Genomic DNA, 25519 nt, shown 5'->3' with positions numbered 1-25519 from the left:
GGCCAGCTCTGAGAACAACCACATTTGTTGCTGTCAAAAGTCCCTGTCTCATCTTGCAGAGGTTGGAAGTGGCTGCTCCCCATAAAAGAACAGTTGCCAGGCTTCCTGATTTCCAGTTTTTCAGTTTCCTGCACTTGCTGCAGAAAAATGGCCACATGAGGCCACACAGCCTCCATTTAAAGTTCCCAACAGTGCAATTAAGATAACTTACTGTGAGACAGACTTTGAATGATTATCAAGCTCAGAGAAAGAGTGATGAGCACTAGTGTGAAGCAAAAGGCCTCCAGATAAAGAAAACACTGTGTTCCAATCCAAATACAAAGAACAGTTTCTAGGTCGCTATGGAAAATTGATTTTGTTCCTTAATTTACCTGTTCTTTAGAGAGAAGAAACATCAAGGTATATCTTCTGGGTAGGAGACAGCATCACTGGCTCTTTGGGTAGTCCTCCTTTCCGTGAGTGTGCTGATTAGCTGGAGTTAGAACATCTCAGCATTTTGTGGTAACAAGAAGCTGTGGTAGCCTGTCCAGAACAAGACAACTTGTTAGCTTAGCTCAGTTTGTCCATCCAGTTTTTGAAACCTTTAAAAACACACCAAAATATCAGACACCAGTCACAGCACAATACTGAAGGTGACTTTGGGGTAGACTTAGACTCAGGTCTGGGCTGATGAGCCTTCTATTTCTTCACAAGGATGAAGGAAGTTTTCCACTCACCTCCTAGCTCTTCACTGGGCAATGTCTCTTCCAGAGTCTTTTTGCTCTAGATGATGAAGTCTATGTTTTATAGAATCTATATGTAACTCTATGTTTTATAGCTGCCTGGGAGAACAGAAAGTCACACTTGCCTTTGGAGTGGCACAGAAACACATCAGACCCCACCTTTGAAATTTCATTAATTTACACTTGAGCTTACTAATTCTAGATCTGAAACCCAGCTCAATCCATTCTGGCCATTAAATACAAGCAAACATGTATTTTAGACATTTATGAAAGCTGAACTGCAAAGCTGTTTTGATATATTTTCCATTAAAAAAGAACAGCAGAATTCAAGCTGCTGTAATGCAAATGTATGTGGTTTTGCACTGTATGAACAAGTTTCCTCTGAAACAGTCTTTGATTCCTTGAAAATGACAGGTACTGCCTGGCTTAGCAAGAGCAACACTTGCACCTAGAGAAACATGGAGAAAACTCATCAGTCTCAAAAAAAACAAACAAACAAAAAAAAAAAAAGAAAGAAAGAAACAAAAACAAAACAAAACAAAAAAACAAAAACAAACAAACAAAATTATTTTTACCATATAAGTTGTTTGCTCATATACTTCCCTTTTAGTTATGCAGACTTTTCTTTAGGTTCTTCTTTTTCCCACCAACCACTATTTGTTTGCTAGCTGAAAGGCAACAATGGCAAAAGAAGCTTGACAAGACCGTTGTCTCTAGGCAGGACGAGCAATGTACCTCTACCACATTTATGCGGTTAATGAAAAAAAAAAAAAAAAAAGAAAGAAAAAAAAGAATTGAAACAAACAATACCCTCCCATCTCCTTTCCATCAAAAACCTCAGAGCCCTGTAGATGCCTGGGTCTCTGGAATTCAGCATTTAGCAAGCAGGAGGGCTGTGTGATAAAGGCACTTGGAACACAAAGGGCTCATAGAAATATTCCCTGCTGAGCATGTTCATCTACCACACCTGTTGGGAAAAATTACAAAAGCAGCCACCAAAGAGAAGGGGAAATGGGCTCTAATTTCTTAGCTGATAATCTGTCCGCAGGTGTGGGAGTGAGTCATTCACAACTTGCCCTCATTAAACATGCTCTAGATTAAAGCTGTCCTAATTCAAAACAGTGAAGAGCCAGTCTGCAAAAGCATAATTTATCTGCCTACCACCAAATTAAATGCTTACATACAAGCAATGAAGCCACACATATCACAAGCAAACTGCCAGCTTAGCAAACGTGTGGTTGATGTGTGCAGAAATGCTGATTTTTTAGCTCTGCTTCTTTAAGTGACACCAAATGGGAAGTTCACAGAGCCATGAGGAATGAACCCAGTCCTGGGAGTGAAGGCAGCACTGAGTATCAAAGTGTATTTTTAATATCGAGTTGTACTCAGATTTCTTTTCATGCTTTCAGACTCATTACAAGCTGTTGCTGAGACTCACAGCTACCCCACAGCTCTGAGAAGACAGAAGTAGTAAAGCCCTTCAGACCTTCCAGTTCTATAACCCATTTCCCAAATGATATGAATCATGCTGGCTTCGTTTCCTCTGCCACGTGATTTTGTTACAAGGTTAACCCAAGCTTTGTTGCTTTGTTTGAGTTCTACTTTTTTTTGGCTTCAAATCTCATTTTCAAATGAGACGGGTAGAAAATGGTAGAAAAAGAGTGTTAAGAAATTCCTTTTTTTTTTTTTTTTTTCCTCTCCAAGTCTTGTGGTACAAATGCTTGTGCTACTATTCCTGTGGGAAGAACAGAGCTTTCCTATAAAGATTAAATTACCTCCAAAGCTAGGTGGCAATTTGAAAAATGTCACCTAGAGCTACTTAGAGCTATTTTTTTTTTCCTGTATTTGCTGACTCAACAAAGGATTGCAATGTGTAAGGTAAATGAGCAGCCAGTTTTTATCACAACTCAGAAGAGTGGCTCTCAGCAATACCAGGTGAGTTTCACACTCCAACCACAGGAGGTCCAGAAGGAGACTACCCGCACTCATACATTTGAAACGTCCATATGACATATATATATATAATTCCATACTCAGTGGGTCAGTTTTATTGAGTGAAGATAGAATTATTATGTCAGAGAATGTCACTTTGTCATTGAACAACAGTAATTTTTTATTTTGAATAAGTTATTTCACTTTATGTAACCATGAACATCCATTTGACACCAGTCGCCCCCAAAGCACATTTGGCCAGGAGTTGAGGAGACCAGCAGCTTTGTGTCCTTTGCAGTGCTCCACCCTTGTGCATCATCTCCTGAAAGCAGCAATGGATTAACACTCCCATATTGCTGCTGTTCACTCTTTGCAAACACAGTCACCTCTCCCCACAGCAGAGGAAGATTTTCAGGCTCCATTAGGAAAGTGCTGCTGGTGGAAAAGCCTGGGAAGCTCCATGTGTCTTGTGGGCTCAAGAGGCAGCACATTTCAGGAAAAATGTGTCCTGTCCACTGTATGGCTCACATATAAGTCACTAGTTTAGTACTCTGTATACCTCACTCCTCTTGCCAATAAGCATATATTTGTCAACTCCCAACTATGAATGAAACACCAGAATTGGCTAAAACTAGCACAGGCCCTTTAAATAGTTTAACAGCTGCACGTGTGTAAGTAGCTGAATCTTTCACAATCATCTGAGTACAGAACTACTGATCTCCACTATGCAAATTGAAACTGGGGGAAGAAGCCCTATTTCTATGACAGTCTTCCCTGCAACTTTTCACTCCATGTCTCCTTCAGCACAAGAAATAATCTTCAGTTCAGAGGTTGCCACCACAAACCCATAAAAGCTCTCAGCTGCTTCACACCAGATAAAGGCTAGTCCGAAACCAAATCTGGCTTCAGAGACACACTGCCCACACACACACACATATGGACCAGTGACTGGAAACAGTTGAGGAGTAAAACCTCTACATCCTCTCACCTTTGCTTGTCTGTATGAAGAAACACAGGGCAGTGTGTTTTGAAATAGGAAAAAAAAAAAAAAAGAGAAGAAAAGAAGGATGTGGTTATGCCATCTACGGAGCCTCTGGGTATGGTCTATAAACAGATGCTGTCATGCTCTGTACAACAACCTGGACTGAAGCAATGCTGCTGATCTCCTTGCCAGGGTTCAGGTAAAATAATTCATATTTTAATTTATAGCAGTAATCAAATAGTAGCAGAGACTGTAGAGCACTATTTTTAAGCTAGTCTGATAAGTATTTATTATAAAGATCAAAAGTTAAGATCAAATGTAGTGTTATTTGTCTTAGAGCAGAAAGAAAGAATTTTAGTTTTACTGATAAGCATTAGTATGTTCTGTTGCAATCAAAATCTTAGTATAAAATGGTAAGAAATTACCCAGCTACAGATGAAATATATAGCAGATGTGGGACCGACTACTTTTTATCGTACCCAGCCATCTTAGTCTTCTCCTGAGCAACCATAAAAGAATAATTTATACCTAACGTGAATAATAATGTAGAAGACAGAAACAAAGTGTGCATCATAGCAGTGACATTACTTGGTTTGAATTGATTAGAAGGGTAATTATGGTAAATGCTGTAAAAGTCCCTGCTTGAAGCTGTGACCTGATTTTTCCTCATTCCTCTTTTGTATTGTAGCCAGATTAAAAATGATTGGTTTGCTGTGTTCTGTCATACGATTAACATTTCCTTATTATTAAAGCTACACCTACACTTAGAGTAAGTTATAGATTTTATGATGAGGATATTCCTGCCAGTGAAGCTCTCCAGGATAACCATATACTTAATCTATCATTCCCAACCTGTATTAACATCGAGATTTGTGGGAATCACAGGCTAGAGCGAGATGAACTCAGATCTCAGCTGCAAAAAGAAAACAACTCATGCAGCCCGCTGCATGGCTCAAAATTCAGCAAAGCTGATACTATAAAATCTTGGTATTCCATTTCCTAGGTCAGTACATCTGCTGCTAGCTTAACCACTAGCTTCTGCTCATTGGTAAACCATTAATTTTTAACTAGTCTGTAAGAAGTGCAAAATCCTCACTCGATAGGAAGAATCGAGAACAAACGGCGCAGTGACGGCAGTGGGTCTGCACCAGCTAACACTGCCTTCCTTTAGCAGTGCTAAGCACAGGCTCTACTCTAACATTATCTTTTGACTTCTAGAAGCTGTCTGAAACAATCCTAGAGCTGTAGGCAATTTCTTCAGGAAGCTCTTGGAGGACAGAGGAGTTTTCTTCAGAAGACTGGGAAAGAGCAAACACACTGCCTGTCTCTTAAGAAGGTGGAAAAGGAGAAGTTGGGAAATGGTAGATCACTGAGGGTGCCTTCAGTATTTGGAAAAATATTTGAATCACCCACTGAAGAATCTGTTGCAAGCACCCAGAAGACAACTCAGCAGTAAGTATCGATTCACACAGATTTGTCTGAGAATAACTGAAACCGAAGTACTTTGACTTTCTTCTATCACAGACAGACAGCACTGGGGAACAGTGTGGGAGGGGGAAGCATGCTTCAAACACTATCTCTAAAGAAATTCTCACAAGCAGATGAAGTGAACATGATCTGTATGAAACTTCTACAAAATGAGTAAGCAACATGGTGGTATCCACTGAGGACTACTAATCAGTCTGTTGTACTGGAAAGATGTGTGAAGTACAGTCCAGTATCTTTCAGCTTCAGTATTTTTGTTAATAATTTGGCCAATATGATAAAGATGATGCTCATTAAATGACTGCAAGCTGTTGAAAATGATTATTCATAACCTTGGGCAGATGTATTACTTCACAGGGATAGTTTTCAAACGATTCTCTTGGCTTACTCATAACATGAAATTTGAGTACAAGGTGGGTGAAAGGATTAAAAATATCAAGCTTTTGAGAATCAGGAACTCCAGGTAGATACTTGAAATTACCACTTTAAAGGCTGGATAACATCTTCCTGAAACTAACCATTTTCAAGAGCAATGCTATCTATAATTTTGTACTAATGAATTCTACAGAAAAAGCATTTGGTGAGACAGAAACTTGGTGGCAGCAGAATCAAAACTCATACTTTTAAGAGACACCACGAACAATTTTCTGGTATATTTATGTAGCACATGAAGTGTTGGATCAACAGGTGTTGTCACTCCCCCAAAATGTTTCATGTCATCAGACTTTTCCCCAGCTAAATGGGTTCTCCAGCTCACAGGACACACATGCTCACACAACAGCGTGACACCCCTATCTCCTCTTACCTGTTACTCTTACCTATCTCCTCTTACTCCTATCTTACCTGTTCTGGCCCCAGGTGACAGCAGCCTCTCTCTGACATTCCCTTGTATATATGGCATCAATACATCTCCACCTTTAGCGGAGTTGTCTCACTTCTCATGTACCATGATCACAGGATTTTCTGAGTAGCTGCCTCAAAGGGATTGACTCAATCTCAGACTAACAAATCGAGGTTTTCTTTTTGTTTTCATTTCATTCATAAATCCACTGCTAATGATCATATTTCCTTTTGCCATTTCCTAAGGTCAGAGGAAAGCTGCTATTTCCTCAAGTCTCTGGAGGTGCCAGCTGGATCTGGCCCCACAACCAACATCATCTCCCTGCTTCATGCAGCCCACAGGTCACGCTCGCAGTGGGTTCACCAGGGGAGACACTGCCAAATATTAACATGCCTGAATTTGTGCATCTCCCTACTAACCCTCACTTGCCATAGTCCTCACCAGCCTTCTAGCAACCATTTCATCACAAAGTTAGCTGCCCTTGTTCAAGCATCCCCAGTTTTTCTATTGCTATAGTTATTTCTAGTGCACTTCTCTAAAGTGTGAGTACCCTCAACTTTTAGCCTTGTCCATGTCTGAAAAAGCAGACACTTCATCAAAGAAGTTAATTGTCTGGCAAGATCTGTCTAAGCCTTACTTACTTTACCATGTTTTCAGTTATTTATTTATTTATAAATCTGTAAAAAGCTTTGACCTAGCAGTTATAGAACGGCTTTAATCAGGTTTGCCCCGATTTCCTTCAAACAGATAGGCTAGACTGATCTTTTTCCAGATACAATAATAATATACTCCGTAACTCCTGGGTTGGAAGTTCAGCTTTGTGTGCCAGTTCTTTCAGTAGTTTGAGCTGGAAATAATCTTATTTCCACAACATAAACATGTTAAACTCTGCATACATTCTCTGTTCACATACAGAGATATTTCCAGATTATCCATTTCAGATATTTCCATTATGCCCCACTGACTGCTGTAAACCACCCCACCTCTGAACTCCAGCACAATATCAACATCTGCATGAAAAGCAGAGGTATAAGATTTGGCAAAGCCCACGGACATTTCCTCGGTCAGTATTTAGCTGATTTTCTTGCTCTCTATTCCACTGTCTTTGTATTTCAGACATGTAAACAAAAATTCTCTCAACAACTGTTTTTTGCTTTCTTTAGAAAAATCCAGCATAATTTGGAAGTGCTTGTCAGCTACCCATCACTTTCTGCCCTTTAAAGAGAGAATCCTCTCTTGATCAAGTTCATCTTAAAAACTTCTTACTTCTAAAATTTCTTTTAAGCTACTTGGTTAGCTGAGCTGGACTGGAAACCTTAACTTCCAATTTTTTGTCCTTCATTTAGAATTATTTGTGATTCTATTAAAGAGATTATGAAAAACATATTTAGAGCATAGTTTGTTAAAGCATATGTATATTTTTTAAGAATGATAATACTTACTCCACACAAATTATACTTTTTAAAGAAGTATTACTAAGATGCAATGCCTTTCATTTGCTAATTTTGCCAGATTATCTGAGATCATCGACTACAAATTAAAATACTTGTAAACCCCCAAACTGACCAATGCTGAAAGTTAAACACAAGCTAGAACATGTGCTTACTCAATTCGTACCCAGACAAAAGATGCAGCGAGATATATTGAGGCATTAACTGTGAAACTCACACATTTCCAACCCGTTTTCTGTGTGGTTTAGGGGAGAAATGACCAACGACAGCATGGAATGCGACTTTGAAGTCATCGACAAGTTAGCAATCACCATCCAGTCTGGTATCTCCATCCCCACCTTCATTCTTGGCTTGCCTCTCAACGTCCTGGCCCTCTCCATATTCTGCCGCTTTTGGAGCAGACAGACCAAAACCTCAGTCTACATGATCAATCTCGCACTTGCAGATATCCTGCTGCTTCTCTCACTCCCGCTTAAGCTGTACTACTCTACCAAAGAAGCACCTGGACTACTGTGTGCCTTTATCCAGTCTCTGTACTTTGTCAATACCTACGGCAGTATCTTCATCATTGTCTGCATTACTATTGACCGATATATCTGCATAAGGTACCCATTTGAAGGTTGGGCTAACCAGTCCCCCAAGTGGGCAATCTTGGTTTGCTGCTTCATCTGGGCAGTAACTTGGTTTTGCAGCAGCCCGATGTACGTGTTTCAAGAGAAAGATGAATTACTTTGTTTTCACAACATGTCAAAACAGGCCTGGAGCATTCCCTATATTGTTTCTGTGGAGGTCTTTGGATTTCTGATCCCACTCTCAGTGATAGTTTTCTGCTCTGCCCAAAACATCTGGATTCTTCTGAATCACAAAAACGGTGCTAAAAAGAAAGCAGAAGACAGAGGCTCCTTACTAGTAATTATCATCAACCTTGTGGTGTTTTTGGTGTGTTTCACACCTGTCCACCTCGCAATCTGCCTACAGTGTCTGGTGAGACAGCATGTAATAGTGGACTGCAATCTGAAACAAAAAATCAGCCTCTTCATTCAGGTGTCAATGATGGTTGCCAACCTGAACTGCTGTCTCGATACCATCTTCTATTACTTCGCTGTAAGAGAATTTCGCGAGAAAGCACGCCTGAAAAAAATTATTGAACTGTGTCCTGTCTTTAAGCCTTGTACCACATGATGGGACTTCCTGCTGTGGAAGAATGCCTCTTCCCCAGCTGCCACTTGCCTTGCAAGGGGGACACTGACAGCATTATCCTAGACATAGCAGTAAGGTCGCCTTGGCCATTGCAGGGAGGCTGCAGGACTGAGAAGGACATCTTTTTTTTTTTTTCTTTTTCCTCATGAATGTGAATATTTTTCTTCCCTTAAGATGAAAGGAAGAACTCTGGAAAAAAGAAACTGCATTAGGAAAGTGACAGTGATGCCCAAAGAAGCATTTGTATTGATGCTACCTACTGAACGTGAAAGGTTTGCCACAGGAAAACTATGCAGATCACTGGAATGCCCATTAAAATCAACCTTTGTCACAGCTGTAACAGTTTTCCTTTTGCCAATGTGATCAGAAACTTTTTTTTGCTAGGGACCAGACAAACACAGAAATAACTATTTAAAACCTTCTTGCTAACTTAGAAGGTAACTACGTGTTTAAAGGAAAGTATCTGGCCAAAGTCCAGCTCTGCTCTTTCCTTCGGTAAACCCTACAGAAGGTCTCTGTCAGAACTCATTTGCTTTGGACAGCTTGGCTGGCCTGCAGTAACACAGAGCCACCCCTCTTGTAAGCATTATACACCAGCTGGGGCTGTTACACAGGACAGCAGCCCCTGCTTTTCCACAAAGGACACCTTACCTGGTATACAACAGTAACGAGCAACAAACATCCCCGATTCTCTTTGCTGAGGAATCACAGAACAAATAATAATAATAATTCTGGAAAAAATCAGAATGGTTCCTGCAATTTTAAATTTAAAATTTCTCCTACCATTTTAAAACTGGTTTTGCACATGAAAAACAAAAGAATCCCTTCACATAGTGCATTTAGTGAAAGGTTGTACATGAACTGCAGGTGACCATCACTGTGTTTCTGCCAAAGATATAACAAGATACATGTATGAAATTCTTCTGTCTTCTTTCTTGGAAAAGAGGAATTAGGGAAGCAAGCACAGCATTGTGGAAATATAGTTTGGAAGCACTTGTCTGATGTACTCCTGGCTCACAGATGAAAGACTGGATCAGCTTTATGCCACTCATTCCTCGAGGAAGCCCTCCTAGCCTGTGCTTTGTATTTCACAAATTGTCTCTGGATGTGCCTTGATCATCCTCAGTCAGCCCTTCAGGTATATCACCACCCTTGGACCATTTGTAAGTTTGGCTCTAAGCTGAAACTAAAGGCTTCCTTCTTGCAATTTAAGCCTGCCATTTCTTGTGCCATTATATTGTCATGGCTCCTGCTCTTACCCAGATGCACTTTCACATCAAGAAACCCATTTTTGTCTCTTTATAAAACAGCTGTAAAAATGTTTAAAATTGCTTGAAACAAAGTCTTCATTCCAGGGCAGATGTTCACTTTATTCAAAATGTGAAAAGAAAGCAGCTTCTGTCTCATGCAAGTTAAAAAGGCATGGGTTTAGTTTTGAAAATACAGTTTTCAGTCAATTGATTTATTGAATAAATGACTGATGATGCAAGTGGACAGCTGTACACACCTAATACTGGACGTAATGTGGGAGTGTTTTAAAACCTGTTAATACTAAACATATTAACACAGCTGAGGCATGAAATTTGCTGAGAAACATGGGGTTTTGCCATCAATTTTGCCATTATCTGCAGATGTGCAGGAGGAAGAGGTTTACAAAACAGTAGGTGTTCAAAACATTATTTGCTTCTGCCTCGGTCATTCAGGAACTTGCAACCTTTTCAATATGAGTTAGCCTGTTTTGTAGCTTTCACATTACTTTGCATATGAAATGTGTGTATTGGAAAGAACATGTTCTACTAAATAAACTGTATACGTGCAGTGTATGCTATAAAAATACATTTTAATTCCCCAGTCTGACAGCAGTGTGATTCTTATCCCTGATTCCATCTTTTTTTTTTTTTTTTTTTTTTTTTTTTTTTTTTTTTTTTTTTACTATTTGCTCCTTAAAACAGCTCCAAGACTTAGCTCAGAAAGCACTTCATAACTATGGTAACAAAGAACAACTAAATTACCAGAAATAATTGGGAAAGAAAAAAAAAAGTAAAAGAAGTAAAGGCAATCGCATCCTGACGTTTAGATTATTAAAAAAAAAAAAAAAAAATCTGAGGAAACCCTCTACATAAATTCTTGGTAATCCCCCTGCCAACTCTCCTACAGTAATTCCTCCAAAATGCACAGAGTTCTCTCTTTGTTGTTCAGTGTGGACAACAGTAAATGCATGGTATGTGTGTCTAAGATGGCAAGAGGTAGAGCCTCACTCCAGTGTGACCCTATAAGCTCCAACAAGCCTCTAAACTCCAGGACAGGGGAATAGAAATGTCCTGAAGTGCAGCAGGGAGAAATCCAAAGTACAGCACCTGGGGTAGGACAATCCCATGGCTCAGCATAGGCTGGGAAAGTAGGGCTGGTGTAGGTGTCCTCCCAGAAGGGTGACAGTGGGCACCAGGCTCAATACAAGCCAGAGGTGCCCTCTCGGTAAATATGATAAAAGAGATACCAGGACTCACTAAAAGTGTGGTTAGTGCAAAACCAATAAAGTTATCATCATCCTCTAATGAGACTGATGAGACTACACTGGAATAGGATGTCCAGGTCTGGGCTTTCTGTTTCAAGAGAGATGGGAAGAAACTGGAGATGTTCAAGCAGGTGTCTTGCAGGATGGTTGGGTGTGTGGGGCACAGGTCAAAGGCTGGTTTCATGCAGAATGCTGGCAGGTAGTGGTAGAGGTGATGGAGCCAAGCACTGCCCATTGTTCACATCAATACAGAAAGGAGCAAAGGCCCTTGGTTCAGGTTCAATATTTCAAAAAACTTCTTCACTAAGACGGCAATGCTTCTCTACTGAGAAGCTGTATGATATCCACCCACAGACATTTCCAAGATGCAGTCAAAGTTCATAACTGAGCTGATTTAATCTAGTGCTGGAGAAACACCTGCTTTGAGAAAGAAGCTGACTCCAGAGGTCCCTTTCCACCACTCCGACTTTCAGCAAACACAAGTTTTTTTCCCCATCCAAGACAAAAAGCTGCCTCTCAGTGCTGCTAATGCTATGGCACTGGTTGCCAATAGCTCTACAACTATAGCTATGTGTCAAAAGCACAGCATAAGACTGAGGAAATGCACTAACTTCCTAAAAACAACCATGCAGCAGCAACTGTGACGTATCACACAAAGTTAGGATAACTGACACGAGGACAATGAAGCAGTATGCTCTTCTTCTGCCTATTTTTCACCAAGTACTTGTAAAAGATAATTTTATTATCTTAAAAGGATTAAGTCTGCAGATCCACAGAGGAAAGGTATGCAGGGACTCCTGATTTGCCAGGGCTAGAGACGGCGCTCGCTCATGCCAGTGCCCAGTCAAGGGTAGAGACCCAGCACATGCAGGCAAGGAGAGACTTCCATTTACAGAAAGAAATCAATTTAATTTTCTCCGTGAATGAAACAGAGATCTGTTTATGAAAATTATCTGTAAGAACAGGGAGTGATGGGACCCATCATGTACCACTACACTGCTCAACAAACTCAGTCTGCTTAACGCCATGCACTGCAGAAAACTCAAAGAACAGAACATGGAAATTAGATTGGGCTACTGCCCTTTTTACCACCACCAGTGCCACTTCGTTGGCCAGAAGTGATTTTATATATAACTCCATTTGTATAAATTTTGCTTGTTATATTTGTAAATGAGAGCAGCCTGTCAAAGCATACTTTAAATTTCTGAAGGAAGAGAAAGAAGGAAGAGCACCCAGCTGTGCTGGTTTTACAGGGCTACTACAATTGTCAAATATTCTAGCACAAGAAGAACAGATCTTTTCAGTAAGAAGGTGTCACTTTCATTTCACTGTGTTTCAAGATGAATTTATGTTTCAATAATATATTTAAATTATTTCCTTGACCTCTAGCTAATATTACGCTTCTTTTGAAATCAGAATTTTGCATATAGGCTCCTCTAAGAAATTTACTGTTAGTTCAGGAGAATCTCCAGTTAGTTGTATTTTTATACCAGGGACAACAGCAATCAAGAACACAAAAATCACAACTTGAGACAGCACGGAACACTTTTGATGATGAATAAAACTGAAAAACATTTGACAGTTTAAAAACAACAACAAAAGCCTTCCTGACTAAACACACAAGTTCACAATTTCTATCTTCAGACTGCACAACAGAAGAGATTTCTTCTCTCTCACCATTATTTCTAATAAACAGAAAACTGATAAGAACCTGAATATGATCCATATATCCATATGATCCACATACCCAGTTCTTCTCCCAGGGACTCAGTTTTACTGTAAGGTTACAGAAGCATTGTCCTAGTGGAAGAGAAAAAAAAAGTGCTAATCAAAAACACCCATTAAAAATGCCTTTAAAAATGACATTTTAAGTTCTGCTCTCTTTTGTGAATTGGGCAGAAGCTGATGCAATTAATCTTAAAAAGCTTCTTTCAGAACACCCAGGTGAGAATATTCACAAAAAACAATTTTATTTTCATCCAGTCAAGTGCCCGATGGATGCACTCACAAATAGTAGGCAGAAGTAACCAAGGTATTAACTATGGTAATTTCTCATACAATGCAGGTTAAAAATGAAAAATAGACCTTACAACCCCCAATACCCAGTAATTTGAAATGAATTTTGAAAGGTATCATATTTAAATTACCAAACTCATCATAGGACAGGTTATTGGAATTTACTCCTGATATAAAGCTCACTAGTGAAGAGAACATACTCCCTGGCAAACTAACCAAGCTATCCAAATGGGAAATTGTATCAGCCAAAATAAATTCATAAACCAATAAAACAAAGCAAACAAAACCCTCCAAATTCATTTAACCCAATAAATTTGTGGTTTCACCTGCCATCCACTGGATCCCATTACACTGTCTTCTACACCCTATCCAATTTGCTACATACTCTCATAAAACTCAAGTATCATACCCACTTGGACTTCACAAGGTCTTCTCAACCACCCACGGTTGACATTTACCCTCTGAACTGCAGTGTTGTGTGACAGACACGTGGGCAGGGTGGTATTTACCTCCTACATGGTACCTCTGCTACCTATCGTGGTTCTGGAATCCCAAGAAAGGTTTGATTTGGTGAGGCTAATGCCAGGATTGCCTCCCTCAACAAGCAAACTGGTCAAGCAGACAAAGGCATCCCATTTAGATTTGTTCAGCAATTCTCTAGTAAACTATTTTTAAATTTATTTCATATGGATTAGCATACTTACTTGGAAGCAGAATATCATAAAAGAATAAAACACCTACTGTAACGAAGCCTCTGCATGTCCAGTTAACGCACATACTTCCCACTGGCTAAACACATGACCCTTTTTTTCACTCTTTTTTTCAAAAATAATTATTATTTCCCTCCCATCTCCCAGTGACAGCAGCTCATCCAGTACAACTACCCTAAATGTTTTTCTACCAAGCCTCTTAATACCATAAAATAAAAGAGTTCACTGTACCAATGCTTTGCTTTCACCCCCTTTCATGCATGTGACTCTCAGACTGCTCTTACCCATCAGCTCTTACCTGTAGTTCAGGGGGACAGGAAAGAAAGTTCTCTTCTTTCTGTGTTTGCCAGCATCTCCTGCAGAGCCCATCCAATATGTCTCCTCCAGCAGCCCCTAGGCTCAGCACCCACCCTTTTGCAGCAGTGCTCCTCTTGGGCCTGGGAACCCCTCCAGCAGCATCTCCAGCTGGGCCAAACCCCACAGGTGGTCACAACACAGGGTAGGACTCGCTGCCCTTTAGGGTATCTTCATCAATGTCAGGTTACTCCACCAACTTCCTATAATTACCATTTGCTCAATGGTGAATGTGACTTCCAAGCTGTGTTTGGTCGACTCATACAGCAATTGAAAAACCATAAAGCATCAAAGTAGAAGGAAAAGGGGAAGAGGGGGAAGAGGGAGAGGAGGGGACACCTGGTTTTCCCCAGACTTTTCCTGTTCCTTTGCCTGGTGGATTATGTTATCTTAAATTTCCCAGGCCTACTTGAGAGCCAAACTTTAGATCAGTGCCACTTCACTAACTTCTAATGTTATAAAAGTATATATAATATTGGACATTTTAAAAAAAAAGTATTATTGCCCTGAAAGTTCCTTTGAAATTACACGCGTAAACAATTTTTAACAACAACAAATTTTGCTGTGAATTCTGCTGGTTTAATAGAAAGTGTAAGACCTATCAGGAAAAAAATATATTTTTACAGCCTTCAAAAAGCTGCCTGCACGATACCACAATTTGCAAGCTGGAAGGCACCTGAGGGAGGATCCCAGCCTACAGCAAAGCACGGACAGTCTCCTGCCTCCTAGCGAGAGGCGGCGGTGGGCACGCACCCTACAGGGGTAGTCCAGCAACGTTTCATTCAGATAAGATATGTTTAAAAAACAAAACCAAAAAAAAACACAACACCATAAGCCAGGAGAGTTTTTCTATGTGAGAACAGTCAGCCACCATTCTTCTCACAAATAAAATCTAATATTCTTAAATGATGTCACTCTAGCAGTCCATCCCACCAAGTAACTTGAAGCATTCAGAAGTCTGCAAAGCGAGACGCCATCCCCCTGCCTAAAGCAGCCTGCAGATCACAAAATGATGTTGAAACTGGTTTGAAGACTGAAACTGATCTTCAGACAGATAGCATTCCTCAACCTCATTTTTTTGTATGCTGCTCTTCTAAGTGATACTTCATTTGGGCTCCTGCACCACAACTTAACCTGCCCCAAACACATGCAACACCACAACTTGGCCTGTCCAAAATGCACGCAGAGGAGAAAAGAGAAACAGAAGCTACAGTGTTCTCAAAGGTACCTGGACTTAATGCCTCTCCCAACCAAATTGTTTTGAATGTTCCCCCCTCCTCCCCCCGCCCCTTGCCTCACTTTCAGAACATTTTCCACTTTAGACAAATTCCTTCCTACGAGGCTTGGGCACGCTCTCCATCCTCCCACCCAAATGTGAGGAGAGGAGCTGCAGAGATGTGCCTTTGAGGAGCCCGTGAGTCCGCAGGAGGAGACGTAGAGCAGAGAGCCCACCAGCTCCGAGTACAAACCTCTCGCCTCCCGAGGTGACTCTGGCAGTGCTGCAATGCCACAAGAGCCTGCAGGGCACCAGAGCCACAAATAGCTTGGGCACGATGGGACCTTGGCTGCTGAGCACCAAAAGGAACATCAATTTTCCAAGGGGAACTACCATTAAATACAAAGAGGCGCAGAAACATGCTTGTCCTGAACAAATCAAAGAGAAATGTTCCTGCCTGTGTTATTCACACAATACTAAGGATGGGAAAGCTGGCTTGATTAAATATCAAATTAGTGTGCTTGCTAAGCATGCAGACAAACACCGGGACAGGCCACATGCACGAGCTTTGCTCTGGCTGCACTCCCAGCACCACCAAAATGCAGAGCATGGGGACAGCAGCTCAAAGGCTCCGCAACTCGAAGGTGAAGCAGCTTCTTCTCAAACCCTCCAAGAAAGTGTCTCTGTCAGGGGAAGGAAAGCCTGGAGGAAGACGAAAAGAGGACGCTGCAACATGTAGTGGAAAGTGGCTATCGCAGTGGGCGAGCTGTGACTGCTGCCGTTTGCCAGGGGAGGGGCCTGCCTGCAGCCACCAGCACCGCGGGGACACCAAGAGGGGTGTGCAGGGGCCAGGGCTTCCTTCGGCTGCAGTGACTGCTTCTGAAAGCAGCTGGAGCTCGTTCTGCCGTGAAGATGTGTGAGAGGGCATTTCCTAAAGCTGGGAAATGTGACAGGCTGTGGAGAATATCAGGTAGGGAATCCTGTGCTGCTTCTAAACGTGCAACTGAAACGAGTTTCTGCCTGCAAGAGAGACAGCTGCAGCTAAAACCACTCCTAGGCACCGCATGCCACAAAATACCGCTGTGTGAGGAGCTTTTGCAGTTCTGTTACTTCAGTGTTAGCTGGAAAGCTCCAGAGAGATAAAACTTGTCCCCTCGGCAGGGACATTGCAAGTTTACACAATCTTCTATCTATCTTTTTAACATCTGGCCAACGTGTAGACTAGCAAGTGTCTATGGGGAAGCACACATCATCAGGCAAAAAATAGTTCCCCCGCTACAGCATCTTTCATCTGAGGAAGTCAGAATGTCTGAAGCCAAGTGACATTACCCTCAGCTGCACAGACTGCTCTCCGTTTTGCACCAGCATCATGGGAAGCTATGTGGTGGAGCAGACAGGCAGCAGCCGAGCAGCCCAGGCCCTGTGAGGTAACTCCATGCCCTGGAGGAGCACAACTCCATTGCCTTTGGCCCCAGCCGAAATTTTGCTTTCATGCATTTTGCTTTCAAATATCTATAAAATAAAATGAAATGCTGACAGTACTCACTGCATGACAGAGGAATTACCAGAGCCAAATTCATGCAGGATTTTAATTTATCATTATTTTTAAATCACTGCCATCTCCTGCCTTGCCAGCAGGCCAGAGGTGCCACTGCTTTCCCCAACACCCATTCTTCCAGGGTTAGGACTTGCCTGCCCAGCAGTGAGTCCAGCTTCTGCAGTACCGTGCAGGCTGCACACAGCCAGGCTGGCAGTAAACCAGCACTGCAGTAAATTTGCTCCTGGACACCAGGATGCCATCTGTGTTGCCTGAGCTATGATGTCTGACACTCTTCAAAGGAAAAAAAAAAAAAGTCTTGGCACCTTCACCACCATGACCAGTTACCTTTATACACACTGCCTATATGGAAGGCTGTGGTGCTTACTCATTTATAACTTCAGTGGCTGCACCATGGGGAGGCAGGGCCCGTCCGCAGACCTTGCGGCAAGTCTCAAAGCTTGCCTGAGAAGCAGGTGTTTGGAAGCAACCACGTCCTGCTGTTCACTTCCTCCTCGCCCCAGCTCACCACTTCTGTAAGCCCTCTGCGAGCCCACGTTTCGGGCCCCAGCCCTGGACCCACCCGCAGCAGCTGGCTGAGAGCTCCCATCTGGGCTGCCCGATGCTGCCCCCGGGGCATCTTCCTGCTCCTGCCCCTGGCACCAACCTCGTGCCTGGAGGCACCGCCACAGGCAGGCTGCTGCTGCTGCTGGTCAGCCAGTAGGCCTGGGGGAGGTGTGGAAAATCAGCTGGGTTTTGCCTCCACTCAGTGAAGTACAACAGCCTCAAGGACATGCAGATTTCCATGCTAAAAAAAAAATAAATAAAAATAAATAAAAAGGAAAAATGGTCCTGCTCCTTTCTGCTCAGTTTCGAGGCCCTAGACTACTGCTTTTTTGTCATATTTTCTGAAACCTGGCAAACTGTGTGTGTGTGCAAGTGAGGGACATTGCTCCACAACTAAACTTCATTCAGACCAAGGCTGCACTTACATTGTTCAGCGCATGGGTAAAACCCTGCTGCTGCTCTAGAAACTGCAAACAACCACACTGATGTACGTGATTGCCACATCAAGATCACAGACATGAAATTTTAAAAAAGTGCGGCTTTGAAAAAAACACAAGATATTCCAGTTGAAGCTAGAAGAGAGAACAGAGAAAGGTTGTAGGTTGTCCACTCATATGAGTCATATATAAAAAAATATCATATATTTTATCTTCCATATATGCTGAAATGAAACTAAGGTGTAATCTTGGCTTCCTGCAGCACTTCCAGGGTTCAGCATCACTTTTCAATTTCCTAGGGGTCCTCTGAGACTGTTCTGATCTGCATTTTACCACACTGTAAATACGCCCACGTCCCCAGAGCAAAGCAGCTGCTCCCACCCCAAGCAAAGCACCTGGCTGAAGTGCCAAGGAGCTGCTGAAGCTCCCCCAGCAGTCAATGAAGTGCTTCTGGCAGCTCCAGTGAGCAATTCACATTTTTAACATCTGGATTGACCTCAACAAGCAGCAGCCTCTCCTCCCCGAGGACAGAGGGCTGCTAGGACATCTGGGCTCTCGAACCACATAACGGAGCTACTCTGTTAGACACTTGCATAGCTGTATCCTGCCAATGGAACCATACAGCTGCTTATTAAGCATCTCTGCTGCCCCAATCAGCTCATTACTGAAAAAGGTGCAGCCAATAATTATGGCAGAAGCCATCAGAGCCCTGGTAAGGAGACCGCGAGCAACTGCCCTGATAAGGGTCAGCCTACACGTGGCCATTAGCATCGTCAGTCAAACACACTGTTGTCAGTATCTGCATTAAATCTACTAATTGCCTGCTGTTACTGGAGGAAGTGAAGGTTCTGTTGTTTTTCCTCAAACCTTTGGCTTGTTTATGGACAAATAACAGAACTTTACGCCACTGATAGTTTCCCCCTTGCTCACGTTTATGTTGCCTGAGGAATTTTGCTCAGCACTTCCTAGAATTGTGCAAATGCATGTGGAACACGTTATTTCTTTTGCGAGACCCTAACACCTCAGGTTATGCCTGCACCTCAAACCTCTTACAGAATACGGGCTTCTCTCTGCTCCTACAAAGGCAAATAGCTCCAGTCCCACAAAAGCAAGAGTCACTCCCTGTTCCTATGACAGTTGAGAAGAAATGCTGAAGCAGTGCAATGCTCTGAAAATAACTGCTCTGATTTCTTCCAAATCTGTTTTCCATTTGCCACTGCACCTCATCTTCGTGAGCGTGCCCAGCATGTTGCAGTTCCCATAAAATCAGAGAAGTGCGCCTATCGCCGGCCCTCTGCTTCTGACTTTCTGAGCTAGATTGCACGGCAAAGCCAGGCACCTGCAACGTGACTGCCTTGAAACTGTAGGAGGTTAAGTATAGGCTAAAATGCCAAAAAAAAAAAAAAAAAATAACTATGGCAAGTGTGGTTTGTTGTGTTGCTGTTTTTTTTTTGCAACATAAAGCACTAAGCTCAGCAAACACAGAAAGGTTATTACATAAAGCAATTACATCTCCAAAACCTGTTTCTCTTCAGGGTTTTGTAGTAGAAACACAGACATCCTGAGAACTAAATCTTTTTTTTCTGAAAAGTAGACAGCATGGTTCATTTTGAGTCACAGACCTCACCAAATGAATCTCAATTGCATTTACCTGATTTACATAGCAAAACTTTCTGTTCTTTCTTCTTTTTTTTTTTGACTTCCAGTGCTGGAAATTCAGCTTGGGGAATTCTGCTGGATCATTTCTTATTTTTACAGCCCCGTCCAAAAAAATCTGTGCTGGCTGAAGTGTGCAAAAGCGCATTTGATGTCTGCTTTCTGGGAAGACACGAGCATAGGCAGGGACCGCAGGCAGTGCCGCAGCCAGACGTCCCTGGCACGGATGCCGACGGCGTGAGAGAAGCAGCACACACTCCCTTTCAACGCACATGCTGAGAAGTGCCTGTCTGCGGCACCTTACACCACTACTCATTTAGAGCACAGCCAAAGGCTTCGCGTGTCACCACTCGCAGATTTCAGTCTAACTCAGTGGGAATTGCCCTTGTGTCTGCTTAATGCTGCAGGCGGGAGAAAAAGAAAAATGAAAAGCTCCGCTACTAAATAAAAATATTCCCATATCTCCTAATTGCCCACGTACTGGGTCTATCGTGTGAAATGTTCAGATTAATCTTCAGTTTAGGATTAGCCTATCACCACCCCTGGCCAGACTTCAGCAAACAAATAGGAGGAGATTTCTCCCCTGTGAGAAGCTGACACAATTTAACATACAATATTTTTGAGAGAGAACATACATCACACTCTGTCTCCAAGCACCCAGCAGGTAGGAAACAGCAAGGAGCCATTTCCTTACTTCCAGCCCTCTGTCAGATCTTCCCTCCAGCTTTTTGCCCCTGAAACACCCCCTGCTCATGCAGCCATGTTTAATTTTGTCTCCTGCTTTTAAGCTGTTGTCTCTGGACTTTCTGCTGCATTCTGCCTCCTATTTGATCCCTTTATTAATCAAGAGCTGTAACCAGGTAAATCCTTCATCCTGTTTGCATCCAATCCACCCACAGATGGAGACCCTTCTCAATCCCAACACCAGAAGTATTTTAAGAGGGATTAGAGTTCAGTGTGGCTGATACCATCCCAATCTCAGCCGATGCCAGAGTTCACACCCACAACAGGGACTCATCATCACTAGTCCAGCCTGCAGGTCCCTGTTTTTCCAGTCATCACTAAAAAAGGAACAAAGTGCTCCCCCCATTCGTTCGGCTGGAAGATGGAGAGCATGCCCATGAACTTCAGTGAGGTCTGCAACTTCCCAAAGATCTGAGATACACTGGCAGCAGGCACTTGGGATTCAAAATAATTTCTGACTACTATCATTTCTAAAGTATTTTAAATATATATATTTTTAAAGAGTGTGTGTCTACAAGGTTGGGATTTTTTTCTTTATTACTTTAGCTAGAACTCAGAAACCCGGAGACTAGCCCAAGGATATAAGTACAGAATTCACCTACCAATATGAAAGCTTTCAATTTTTTCACCTTGCTGGACACAAATTTGCAGCTAAACTGTAGGCATCGGCTGCAGATAGGCAGGTCATTTCCTTTCTTGCAGGCTGTCAAGAGCAGTGGGGTGCACCCTGCTGCACCTGCACCACAGGAGCTGAGCCAACAGCCACAGGGAGCCAGGCTCAGCCCCGTTTGCGGAAGAGGTTTGGAGAAAAAGAGGAGGTTGCAGAGCCACTTGGTGCACTCTGGGCCATGATGCCTACATGAGCTGAGGTCCTTTTAAACATGTCTGCTTGCACATCAGTACAGATGATGTTGTCTGTGACTCAGTTCTGGGGCCAGAAGCGTCTTTAACAGCACACTACCAGGAATCAAGAGGCACTGAAAATTTTCAAAATGATTAAAATAAGTGACTCCTGCCATTTTCTGCCATGTGGTTGCAGACATGTTTAGCACAAGCACAGCCCGGAGAGCAGCACTGAGGCTGGGGCACTCGGCAGCTGGTCCCTAAAGGCCCAAGTGCACAACACGCCCTGCATCGGAAAGAGCTGATACACGCCTTCAAACCTAGCTCTCTGCTAAGATGAGTAACTCAAAAAACCAAACCAACCCAAACCAACAACAACAAAACCACCATATTATAAAATGATCTAAATAAAACATTGTTGGTTGCCCATCACCACAGGCAGGTGCGCTACCAATACACACAGGCAGAGCGATCCCAGCAGTCTCTCAACAAACACAGTTTCCTATGAGACAAATGCTGGCCTAGTTAGGCATTTAAACCAAAATTGATTGGATTTTCTTAAGTGGCTGTTCCATCTAGAGTACCAAATACATCACAGTCCTCCTCCAGTTTCTGAGGTAATGCCAATTACTACGTGTTTTAGTATTCTGCACAACATGTTTCTGTCCCAGTCCCAGCTAAAACACGGGCTCTGCTCCATTGTTCAGCCTTGCAGCTAAGATGTTGCTCCCTAACCTTACGTTTCAGTTCTCAAAACTGGCTTGTGACTCATTTGCTTAAACTGCATAATTCTTGTTAACAAACTATCCCACCTCGCCTGTCTCCTAGCTTCCACCTGAGGTAGGAAGCCAACCTGAGGCCAAGGTAAGGTCCGCTGTCCCTCCAGCACCACCCTGAGCAGCCGTTCACCTCATCCCAGCACAGGGGGTGCCCCGCAGCTGTCCTCTGCCATTTTCCATCTGGCACTGCCCATTCGGGGACTCGCCTGTCCATGGGGCTCTTTCCTCAGATTTTATGTTTGCTTGAAAGCCACAGCTGGGACTCTACAAAGAATCTGACCCAGATTTTCCTCAGTGTTCAGAAAAGGCTGATTTTTCCTGTATATTGGAAAGTCTGGGACAGAGTCACCTTTCTTCTTGTTTCTGTGAATCAGGAGACTTGAAAGTCCGTGTGTGTCTGGGGGTGGAGAATGTGGTGATCAGTAAAAAGTAGAGAACTGGGGGTAGCGAAATGAGTGGCACGCAACATGAAAACAATGTGAAAAATCTGTCTGGGCTTCCTTCTTGCCGGGAGGTTGTGTGCAGTACCCAGACCCCTCTCAATCGCTCTCAAGCACCTTCAGCAGCATGCCACAGCCCAGATGCCCCGTGCACCTTGGGGCAGCATGAGCTGGAGAACAGACAGACAGTGGAAAACAGACGGACATGGCAATATTTGCCATGAAAGCACCTTAAAACACAGCCCTTCATCACAGACAGATTTCTGAAGAGGAGCTCGCTCATTCCCAAGTTTGCTCCACCAGGAGGAAGGTGCAAAGTGGCAATATTCGGGTTCACGCAGGGGGACTGCCTGCTCTCCCTGCCCTTTCCTGGGGCAGTGCTGGCTGTCAGGAGCCTCTACAAGCTGGAGCGGGGCTGGGGAGGCACTGCCTGCGTGCCTGCAGGCTGCTGCAGCCAGAAAGGGCTTGTCCACACAAGGCAGCTGCGAAAACTCAGCTGAATGCAAGACGCAAGCCAGCTCTCAGCACTTTGCAGTTCCAGTATGTACAGAAAGAAGACTCATGGTATAGCTAGCACCAAATTAACAAATTCAAAGAGGTTTACAACAGCATCGTGTACCTGTGTTTATTTTTTCCTTGCTTCTTGCTTATTTGCTGTTAGGAGCAGGCTGTAAATTTCTGTTCTCCTGAGCAGCAGCTCCCTTTGCCAGCAGTCCCCTTGGACCCTGGCCTGGAAAGTGCTCTCGAGGAGAAAGAACAGTGGTAACCCAGTGTTATATAGTGTATCCATGTGTTTCTAGGGGAATTACACTTAAACTAACATGTACTGGTTCTCCTCCAAATGTGCATCTCCTCCTCAATTCAGAATCATAAGCAGGAGTTTTCCTACATAGAAGTGGTCAATATTTCTTAGTTTGATAAACAGGTTAAAAGAAGAAGAAAGCAAGCACAAATAATTGATTTAGGATCATTATTCTTTTTCCTACAGTAGAGAAACAAATTTTTATCTTGACCAAACGTCACCAGACTTCAGTTTTAGAAGCTTGGACTCATCTTGATCTCAAGTTTGATCTAATGTACTTTTCACAAGTTTGTGAGAACAGAATGGAAGAAACAATATTTTGGATGCTGGAACAATTTACTCAGAACAACCAGAAGCCAACACTGCAGAAGCTGAATGAGGGTAAGAGGATTAAAATAATTTTTAAAAATCCTGTAGTTAATTAAATTATATTAATATATATATGTATTCTAACACTTCCCCCCCTCCCTTAATTCAGATCACAAGCCTGACTGCTAACTAAGCATCAAAGCTACAGCCCTAGTTACTTTTGCATCAGTGGTTGTGGCTTTTTACAAAGAAATGTTCAATACCAGAGAAATTTTATGCTAAAATGTTTAAATACTTGTCTTAAAACTGCTTACCAGGAAAACAACAGGAAAAGGATGTGGCCTGATAAATGTTAGTAACAGCTTCATCAGGGTTGTATTTATTCATATGAATTTGATTTCACTAAGAATTAATGAGTATGAAAAGTCTTAATGGTACCATACAAAGGTACAACATCAGCAGTTAAATGAATATTTTAATTCAGGAGGACTAGAAATTAGTATAGTTAGGTTGGAAGGGACCTACAAAGATCATCAAGTTGGATTTGGTGATCTCAGAGGTCTTTTCCAACCTACATGATTTCCTGAATCTATGAGTCCAACTGCCTCGTCAGACCTTTTTAAACTCATGGCAAGTGCTCTTTGTTGAAAGCCCTTTAAACCTTTCTCTGAAGGCACAGGAAAAACAAAACAGAAAAAAGGCACGGAGAGGTGCAGGCTCCCTCCAACACCCCAGCCCTCTGAGGCAAGCAGGAGATGACCCGAGGAAAGAAGAAAAGGGAGATGCCACGAGGGAGAGGTTCAATCATTTCCTTTGATTGAAACTCGAGCTGTGGTGCTGTGCAGATCCCCTTCCATAGGGGCTACATATCTAACTGTGCACACACACAACAACATACAACTACACAGAGGTATACAGGCTACCTCAAAGTCCAGGTGACGTGAACTTCGTGCCACCTGTAGCGAGGAGAGATAGAAACACATAGAGAAGGGACATAAGGTCAGAAAATCACCCACAATTTCAGCTGACTCCTGTGAAGTTGTTATAATGAAAATTCATACAGTCAGCTTTCTTTTTTTTTTTTTTTTCCCCCAATCTTTGGATACCTACTGACACGAGTAAATGAATCATGAACAATGGAAAGGTAGATCCAAGGCAAAGCTGAACCAAAGGGGCAACATTTGGGTGATGAAATGCCCACTCAGCTTGCCTAGGGCTAATGAGACCCAGGGCAACAGAAGGGATGCTCAGCTGTGCCGGTGTGCTCTGTCCTTACAATCTGGTGTATGTGCCACACTATGAACATGAAGAGGTGAAAGGCCATCAGACCCCTTACTTCCCTCCTTCCTCTCCTTCCCAATGTGTCCTGTCATTTCCTATAAGCACACACAGATAGACAGACAACAAGAAGATCCATCACTCCTGTCTGCTTCAGTCTCCAGCAGTCCTAAGAAGTCTGTCTTACAGAGAACAAATAAATCAAAAAGCCCCAAATTTTGCTCTTCTGAATAATTAGGAGTACCAAAAAGCATAACAAATATCCGCCTAAGCAATAACATGGGAAGTCTTTACTTAGAAATGTGACAGAAATCAACCATTTCAATAGTATAAAAATGAAACATCTATTAAATTGCATTGTTCATGTCTCAAAGCCAAGAGCTTAGTGGGATTCAATGGCATAATACAACATGGTGAAGCAATGGGTACTGGGAAGAACTGCTTCCCTTAAAAGTGGTTGTTGCTTGAGACTTTTCACTCTCCTGCAGTACAGGGGGCTTAGATGGTTAAACACACCACTTGCTGAATGCTTTTCTGGACAGATTGTTAAGCCTGCCAGTTTCTTGCAGTTCAAGAAATGCTTTTCTAAGGATAACGTGATACAAAACCGTTCTGTCTCTATTGCCTCACCAACATTAAACCTCACAAGTTTCTCATTTTATAGGTAAACCAACATCAAGCAACATTCACGCTGCCAAACCAT

General features: G+C 42.6%; 1 protein-coding gene across 1 annotated transcript; it reads left to right on the top strand.

The window, feature by feature from the left end:
* Positions 1-5034: 5034 nt before the first annotated feature.
* On the top strand, positions 5035-8595 carry LOC116492291 (G-protein coupled receptor 55-like). Its single transcript, XM_032192846.1, has 2 exons — positions 5035-5088; positions 7662-8595. The coding sequence occupies exon 2, from the start codon at positions 7669-7671 to the stop codon at positions 8593-8595; it is 927 nt and encodes a 308-aa protein (XP_032048737.1). The 5' UTR covers positions 5035-5088; positions 7662-7668.
* The last annotated feature ends 16924 nt before the right edge of the window (positions 8596-25519 follow it).

The sequence above is a fragment of the Aythya fuligula genome, chromosome 9, assembly GCF_009819795.1.
Source record: "Aythya fuligula isolate bAytFul2 chromosome 9, bAytFul2.pri, whole genome shotgun sequence".
NCBI lineage: Eukaryota > Metazoa > Chordata > Aves > Anseriformes > Anatidae > Aythya > Aythya fuligula.
This window is presented reverse-complemented; position numbering and strand designations above follow the sequence as displayed.

Excerpts from the sequence above, each read along its gene's own strand:
- LOC116492291 (XM_032192846.1), top strand. The coding sequence starts at position 7,669 with ATGACCAACGACAGCATGGAATGCGACTTTGAAGTCATCGACAAGTTA.